Below are 9270 nucleotides of genomic sequence, written 5' to 3'. Positions count from 1 at the left end.
TTTGATGAAAAAACGACATAAATTACCGAAAATTGACAAATTAAAAAATTAGACGTAACGAACGGAAATAAAAAAAAATAAAAAAAAATGGAATTAAGAGAATGCTTAAAAAAGCAAAGTGACCAAAAATATCAAGAATGAGGCATGACACTAATGATACAATCCTTAGAAATGGCGAAAATGACAAATAAACATAAAAACTACAAAAATGCGAAAAACCTAACAAATGACTGACAGAAGAACACAGAAAAGTAAAAATTCAAAATGACAATAGCAGCAAAAACGACAAAAAAAACTAAAATAAAAATGTTACAATAATGCCAAAAAACTAGAAAATTGAAGAATGCCAAATGCCAAATAGGTAAAAAACAAACAAGAAATAAACATAATGCGCTAACATGCAGAAATGACAAACGTGAAAAACAAAGTTATTGGGTAACAAAAGAAAATAAATAATTACCAATAAATAACGACAATAATAACTTTAAAAAATAGTAAAAATAACAAAAATTCAAAAGTGACGAAATTTTAGTAAAAAATTTTAATTTGTTTTTTATCCGCTTTAAGTTTTGATTTAAAACTTCTCTCGTTTAAGTCCTCTTCAATTTTAAGAACTGTGTGAAATTCGTTTTGTTTTCTTGCGGGAGCCAACTCCCGATTGCGAGGAGCAAAATTAAGACATTTAAAAAATTACCATTCATTTTGTTAATGACCTGGCCATGATCGGATTTTTTTCTCCATCCGCTTGGTTATAAATTATAACCGATGCAAATGCCCGTGCCTCGTTACATTTGAAATGTTGCTGGTTGAATAATGAGGTTTCAAAAAACGCAAAAATGGTTACATCCTTTCATTCGGTAATTATACCCGCTAGAAAGCATGTATTTTACAAAAAAAAAAATGGAAAAAAATGTTCCTAGAAAATAACCACATCCGTTTACCGAACGCTCCTAAATCAATAGCCCTTACTTACTGGCTGGTTGGCTGGCCAAACTCAGTGGACGAGAACTTGACTGTATAGAACCGAACCCTGTGAAAAAGAATGCACCGGGAAATGGCACCAGTGCAACGACACAATATGGTGGCAACCCACGGAGAGCTAAAATTTATTGCTCATTGTTCAAAAGGAATCACCGAAATATATGAAAATATGGATAGAGGACGAAAACCTCGAAAATCGCGAAGGAATGTTTAAGTAATATGCGCTGCTTGCTGGAGACAATATCGCCGAAGACCAATTTATCAATTTAGTTGAAGCAGCACACTCCGAAATTCTAATTTTATCTCAGTATTTTCTTAAAGACGGATTTAACTACCTCGGATTTAATCACTTCTTATTTTCCAAATAAAAAAGAGAAATTGAAAAAGTATTTAAATTAGTAATTCAAAGAAAAAATTTAGGTTAGCATGAAAGTGAACATCACTGATTAAATTAAAAACCAAGGATTTCTTTCCTTAAAATCAAACGTTCTCAAACATAATTTTCCGTAAAAAAAATTAGAATCGTAGGTACTTTAATTTAAAAATATTTCAAAAGGTACTTAGATATCGGCTTGACTTTCTTCCAACTTCACGGCCATCGGTTGCGGAGCTGAGCGCCATCCATCTTTATGCTTGTCTAGTCGATTTTTCAGTATTTCCACCTCCCGGGTTCGTCTTTTCAATAATTTCTTCACCATGTGAATTCTGAAAATTAAAAGCGATCACCAACTTCGCCTTAACCATTTGAAATAAGAAAATGATCGAGTTGTTTTTAATTACCTGTGCACGGTTCGCTCGTTGCTTTTCTGAATGGCTTTACAGCGTTCCTGGAGCATTTTGGCTGCCCTCCGATAGATTTCGTTTTTTTCCATTTCGTTGAACAGCTGATGGCCATTGTCCAAATGTGGGTTACTGACGTGCGATTTCGGTGGACGTCCGCTGGTCATTTCAGCGATTAAAAAACCTCGAAAAAAACACTGCCCGGAACGCGACAAACTGATAACCGGACTCTGTTCGGAATTCGTTTGTTTATCAACAAAGGCAGCCCACTGAACTGCGATAGTGTGCGTGATGTCGCTGAAGATTCGCGTTTGTATGCCAAATGTCAGTAGCGCGGTGTACAATGCTCGAATTGCTCTTGCGCAAAAACTGAAAAAAAGTTTCAAAGAATGCTGTTTTATTTTTTAATTTATGATAGCTTTTATAGTCTATTTCATCATCTTGATTTGACGAACAACAATATTTTACGCACGAAATTTGCTTAATGAAATTTTATTCAATTTACTTTGGTTTTTCAAAACTTTTTTTTAAATCTACTGTTTCTTTGAAGCACGCATGCTTCAATAGTTTAGTTGGAAAGACTAGAAAAAAACCTTTGATTGAACATGTTAATTAATGTTGAATAGTGAACCTGCATATAAAAGAAGCGACATCTGATCCCTCTTAAAATAAAATATCTGGCCACACCGCCGAAAGCTTGGGCAAAAAAAAAATCTCATGTAGGTTTATTACTGTTGAATACTTTCGTAACACTTTATTTTATTCTACAACCATAAAGGTAAACTTTCCCTGTTTTATTCACAGCTTCTGTACTTATCATAAAAAGTTAATCCGGAACAAATATTAAATTCTACTCTTTGTCACCTTTCTTTCTATTTTTACGAAAATCCCGAAACGGAGAATTAATAAAGTTTAAGGTATTCTATTGAAAAATCAAATATTTGAAAGGACAAAAGTCAAAGCTTAGAAGATGAGAATTGTTTAACCCTTTGAATTCGGGATTTTTCACATTTTCGCTCTAAGATAACTCAATTTTTCTATTTTTTTAATTTAAATTGTGTGTGAGTTTATTGCATGCAAGCTTGTGTTCAATTTGTTCCAATTTATTGAAAATTTAGATTATTTTTTATCCCCCCTCGTGTCGTTGCAACGGTTGCAACTCCAAGTGACCAAAAAAGAAAACCAAATTTGTCCCGGTATTATCCGATTCAAAAGTGCGGTTCACACTGTGGAGCGTGACATTCTATAGCTGTTGAATATCGGTATTAATTGAAATGTTTCACATTATTCCAACGTCACCATCACATAGCCCCTCGTTGGTTGACACATGGTTTGTCCCTCGCTCGCGTTCAACTGTCACATAATCCCGCCTCGAGTCGGGCATTCGCCCCGCGCCCCCGCCAGTGTTCGCGCATCAACCGTCGGCAACGGTCATGTCGAGTGCAAGTGCAAGTGATATTTCTAAGTGCTCCAGCTCGTCATGCCAGGTAGGAATGTATTGATATGGACCTTCCCCCGAGGCAGAACCCACAATTGGCGATCCTGCTGGATAACGTCATATTTAGGTACGTTTTGTTTAAGAACCATTTTTTTCATTTTCGTTGAAAAAGAGGTAAGGATGATTCTTGCCTTCAATGTAGAGCGGCCATTTTGAATTTTGGCTTCAACAGAAGCTGTGATAATATTTGGAGCTAGTTTTTTTTATACTATCATAAAAGCAGATGCGTTTGGAAAGATCGTAGAATAATTGGAATTTGAAAAAATTGAATGGATGTGAATTGTGTGCTCCGGCTCCAGATTTAACCTGTTTGGAAATATTGATGTTACAATTATCTGATCCTATGCAGACTTTGTCAGCAAAGGGATTTCCAAGAACTATCTCCTACCTTCCACTTTGTTTGAATTCCAAAAATCTGACGCGATGCAGACTTCCGTCAGTAATTGCAATTTAAAAAATAATAAAGATATGGCGCGATGTGGTTGAGTTTTTTTTTTTTTGCAAGAAAAAACGACGCGGAACAGACTCCCGCCAAGACACATTCATTTCAAGAGTACGTGATTAAGCGCGATGTAGGTTTCCGCCTAGTTTGAGTGTTTGTCTTGCGAAAATTTGACGCGATGCGGACCTGCGTTAGATAAATGGTATAAATCGAATGAACATTATTTGGCGCGATGCAGACTTCCGCCTGAACCAATGACGCGATGCAGACTTCCGTCGAGAAAACGTTTTCAAGAGTTTTTCCCAGCTGGCGCGATGCAGACTTCCGCCTAATTCAATGGAGTACTTGACGCGATGCAGACTTCCGTCAATAGAGGTTTAAGAGTATTCATACTTTGGCGCGATGTAGACTTCCGCCTAGATTTATTGATTGCTAAGTCTGACGCGATGCAGACTTCCGTCAGCATGATGAGGTTGAACAATGAACCCTATTTGGCGCGATGCAGACTTCCGCCTGAATCAACGACGCGATGCAGACTTCCGTCGAGAAAAAGTTTTCAAGAGTTTTCCTAGTCTTGGCGCGATGCAGACTTCCGCCTAATTCAATGGAGTAAGGTTGAACAATGAACTCTATTTGGCGCGATGCAGACTTCCGCCTGAACCAACGACGCGATGCAGACTTCCGTCGAGAAAAAGTTATCAAGAGTTTTCCCAGTTTTGGCGTGATGAAGACTTCCGCCTAGTTTGATTATAATTGTCTTGTTAAAATCTGGCGCAACGCAGACTTCCGTCAGTAAGACGACATTCAAGAATGGTCCCATTTTGGCGCGATGCAGACTTCCGCCTTGATTAATAAAGTATTTGATGTGATGCAACCTTCCGTTAACTAAAGGAGAGGTTTAAAAAATATACCCATTTTGGCGCGATGCAGACTTCCGCCCGGTTCGATGAAGCTCTGATGCGATGCAGATTTCCATCAATAAAGTAAGTTGAGTGAATGTCTTTATTTCGGTGCAATGTATACTACCGCCTGGATAAATTGAATTATAATACGTTAATCCTGGTACGATAAAAACTTGCGTCAGTTCGATGAGGACTTTCGCCTAGCAAAACTGGAACGGAAAGAAGAACGTTTGTTGTCACGCTGGTTATTTATTCTCCGTCAGTTGAAACCGATAAACGTTAAAAGTTATAAAATATCATCGGTCAGTTAGAAAGATTGAAAAAAAAACAAGTAGTTGACTTCTTCCAATGAAAGCATAATTTTAATGAACGATTTAGCAGAGAGCACTTCCTGACGAGAAGAAATGATTTTATTTAGAGTGCTTGTTAAGTATACTTCTTTATCAAAATTCTCATAGCTTGAATACTATGCAAGATTTCAGATTTGAAGGCTTCAACAGTTTTAAAACTGCGAAATTCCACTGTTGAATGTAGGGGAAATTGTTTCGAGCAATATGAGTAAAATGGGTTCTTGCCAAATAGTGTGAGCCAAATAGTGAAGTTTGGTGTTTGTGAAAGCGCAACGCGAGAAAGCTTTTTTGATGCTTAATGGATTTGAAGAGACCCCAATTACTACCCAATTTTCGTAAGACAGCGAATATGTTCACTTCATTAGAGAATGGTTGCTGTGTGGCTTGTAACCGGAAACAAGTGAACCTGCATTCAGCCTGCTTTTAACATCTAATAAAGCAACATATTTAAATGCGTTTGAGAACAGTATCTGCATAAATTGTTTCTTGTCATTTTGCAGTTTGCAAATTTCAAACTTGAATCCTCGATTGTTGGTTACAAGTCACAAGATTGAAACGACTTAGGCTGAAATAAGGTCCTTGAAAATCCTCTGGAAATCGAGCAATAGAAGAACTAAGCTACGCAAAATATTCAACATAGCTTACATCATTTATTTTAACGGGAAATCACACTAATTCTGTTTTTGATAATGATAGTTTAACCTGTCGCGTCTTCCGAAAGTAAACTAAAAGATGCCTGTATGGATGCGATTTGTAGGAGACGAATGTATTGAGGTAGTGACAACAAGAAATACGAGAGTATTCGACTAACTAGGAATTGGTACACTGGCACGGTAGACTGGTACAAATTATTTGTTTCAAATATTATATACTGTCGTTGCATGTTTGTAGAATGAACGCCTTTTTACTCTTACATAACATTCCGAACTACTCGATCGGAGTCTCTTAAATTTTATTAAGCACCGATTTTGTACATGATATCGCTAATCCAATGGCTGCTGTACTAACGGAAAGCACGCAAATCTAAAATTTGCCCTTAAACACGATGAGAGCAACGTTGAACTAATAGTTCGTTATTTTTGCATTCGGACTCTTAAAATAATTGCTTTGTGGGCGATATTGTTGAACATAATATAGTGAAGCGATTTCATTTGAAAGAAAGAAGATGATTTAGCGATTGTCTGTGTGCCTTGCATATTGGCATGATGGAGAGATAAGGCGTCATACGCTGCGTGACCGAACGGATCATTACCGTCAATATCCATCGATCTGTGTTCTGAGCTTGTAGGCCACTTTTAACAACACGTAACTATGCGAAGCTTTTTCGGTTAATTTTTTTTTTAAGCACACTATTTTTTCGGCGAGGGCAGCAGTGTTCCACAGGGGAGGTTTCAATCATCTAAATTTGGGCGCAATTGATTTTCCATCGAACCAATTTGATAGGCAGGTTATTCCTTTTCTTAGATGTTGAACGTCCAGGTGCTTTTATCCGCGACATTTGTTAGAAGACAACCACCAGCCCCCTTTTCATAATTCTACGGATAAGTTAAGCGATAGAATGGCAACAGAGCGCAGGGTTCCCTCGAAACACGGATGCATTCACACCAGCTTTTCCTATAATTCTCTGCAACCAAAATGTCCGTTATTAATGGAATTGGAAGAAGTTTGAATGAACGCGATTTAGCAACAATACTTACATGAAGATCGTTAGCGTGTCATCCGACGAGTGATGACCGGATTAAAAACGGAATTCGCATTCTGCGTTTGTTGTGACTTGTACGGTGGAGGTTCCCTTACTATTTCCGCGTCCGAAACATGAGACTGTAGGTGTGACTATTTTCAATTAGAGCGGCCATACATACGGAGTATGTTTGGCGATGAATACATTATAGGGACAATAATGTCCGGTTCCCTTTTAGGTTTCCTCACCAGTGTCACCATCGGTGTGTGATTAAGGTACTTGAGTGACAATTCTGTCTTGAGGCACAGATTCATGTGGTACAGTGTCATCGTGACTATTTCTCACTCGGTAAGGCTGGTTCCGGTAGCGTCGTTGCTGGGATGATCGAACTGCACAACACAACAGGAGCCCGTTTTCTTAACGATATGCACTACTACAACACATACTAAGCGAGAAATCTATTACCGGAAATAGATAGAACAGTAATCAAAAAACTAGCTTGGACAAATTGCTAAGTTGGATCTAAGTTTGTCTTTTACGAAGTCGTGTAAACGCAAAATCATTTTGGAACAATTTCGAAGTTTTTCCAAAGCTGATTCGGGTGTTCACAAGTAGCTTGTTTATATTTTTCGTTTTGTTTTGTTTTTGTGCTATTCCGTTTTACTCAATACACGATAAAATCGAAACAACCATGCAGAGAACTGTTTCAACCAAGAAAGAGATTTGAAAAGGGTGAAAATGCACATAAGAAAAAAATGGAACATAAGACAACGATTTAAATTTCAAACTTTTATATATTAGGTTTTCTTTTTCTTTTATTGAGAGTGGGAGGGGGATGTGGAGCGTGACATTCTATAGCTGTTGAATATCGGTATTAATTGAAATGTTTCACATTATTCCAACGTCACCATCACATAGCCCCTCGTTGGTTGACACATGGTTTGTCCCTCGCTCGCGTTCAACTGTCACATAATCCCGCCTCGAGTCGGGCATTCGCCCCGCGCCCCCGCCAGTGTTCGCGCATCAACCGTCGGCAACGGTCATGTCGAGTGCAAGTGCAAGTGATATTTCTAAGTGCTCCAGCTCGTCATGCCAGGTAGGAATGTATTGATATGGACCTTCCCCCGAGGCAGAACCCACACACACCAACCGGCATGCATTTGATCCTAAAGAACTCGGATTAGCTACACCTGCCGAAAACTATTAGCAAACCCGACTGCGTTGTAATGAAACTTTTGAACTTTACCAACTGCTTCGTTCCTTAAAAACACTGCTGCAAGACCTTTGCAACTGAAAGGACTTTTCATGTTGAACCGAAATCAGCTTTCAAAATTCATCTACCAAGTCCAAAAGTGTAGCGATTCTTCCTACTAGTGGAAGAAAGTTATTTCCCCCACAGGGTGAGTAGTTCAGTTTCACTCAAGCCAGACGCAACGCCGCACACGGTTGCAATATCGAATAATGTTACCAACCACCCACAACCTTCGAAGAGCAGATTTGAACTTTCTTCCACGAAACTTTGGCGGCGAACAAATAAAAAAAAAACCTTCCGAAAGAATCAGATAACTTTTTCAAGAGTCTTCGAATAAGTGCGCACAGGTGAATTGAATTACTGTTGATTGGAGTAAATTCGGTTGGCCTCTTGCCCACGTGCACTTTTTTCCAAAACTGTATTTCACTTCCATTAGACGGTATCCAAAAATATCATCGCCGCGATTTGGTTCAAATGGTGTTAACTTTTGCAGCTTTCAGTACCTCTAGGACTAGGTACTCGATTTTTGCGTAGGAAACTTTTTCCCCGTCTTTAAACTGGCCCTGCAGGAATTAGCCGCGTGTCTGGTCGGGCTGTCTGGCTGATTGTTAAGCGTTCGTGTTTGAAATTCAAATGTTGGTGCATTCGGTTGAATTTCCACGTTTCTTCCAGGGAATAACACATTGAAATGGATGAAATCTTTCTCCGGGGACCGATGTCTGTTCTAGTTGATGCTTATACGTTTCTTATTGATTGAGGCTTAAGTGATATTACTTAAGCCTCAATCAATAAGAAACGTATTTTTCCTATTTCAAATCTTAATTAATGTTGACTATTTTGACAGTTTTCATAATTTCAATAGTTTTCACAATTTCATACATTTTATTCATTTTGCAATTTCCGTCCATTTGGTCAATTTTATGAATTTTACTAAGTTTTGTCAAACTCGTTAGCTTAGTTTTTTGTCATTTTTGGCTGTTATGTCATTTTGTTGCTTTTTAAATTTTTATTGTTATGTTATATAGATATTTCAATTAAGTAAATTCTGCCCATTTCTCCACTGATTCGATTGGTCCATTAGTTTTCCATTTTTTACCATTTTTGTCAATTTTTATAATTTAGTTTGTTTTGTCAATTTAGTCAATGTCTGAAAATTTATCAACATGTCGATTTTTATTTATAAATTTTTCAATTTTATCGAGGTTTATAGTGAACTTTGTCAATTCGGTTAATTTAACAGATTTCATCCAATTTGACAGTTTTGTCATTTTTGTCAATTGAGTTATTTGGTCATGTAAATAAATTTTCAATCTATTATATAAAATTCTCTTGTAACGGTGTTTGTAGTACTACTCCTCCGAAATGACCCAACCGATTCAAATGA

At 37.6% G+C, this 9270-nt stretch overlaps 1 protein-coding gene across 1 annotated transcript; it reads right to left on the bottom strand.

The window, feature by feature from the left end:
- Positions 1–1481: 1481 nt before the first annotated feature.
- Positions 1482–2017, bottom strand: LOC129749638 (uncharacterized). Its single transcript, XM_055744669.1, has 2 exons — positions 1762–2017; positions 1482–1686 (listed from the first exon to the last, which is right to left on the bottom strand). Exons 1-2 carry the CDS (start codon positions 1926–1928, stop codon positions 1542–1544), a joined length of 312 nt encoding a protein of 103 aa, XP_055600644.1. The 5' UTR covers positions 1929–2017; the 3' UTR covers positions 1482–1541.
- Positions 2018–9270: the final 7253 nt, after the last annotated feature.

This window comes from Uranotaenia lowii, chromosome 2, assembly GCF_029784155.1.
Source record: "Uranotaenia lowii strain MFRU-FL chromosome 2, ASM2978415v1, whole genome shotgun sequence".
In the NCBI taxonomy this organism is placed as follows: domain Eukaryota; kingdom Metazoa; phylum Arthropoda; class Insecta; order Diptera; family Culicidae; genus Uranotaenia; species Uranotaenia lowii.
This window is presented reverse-complemented; position numbering and strand designations above follow the sequence as displayed.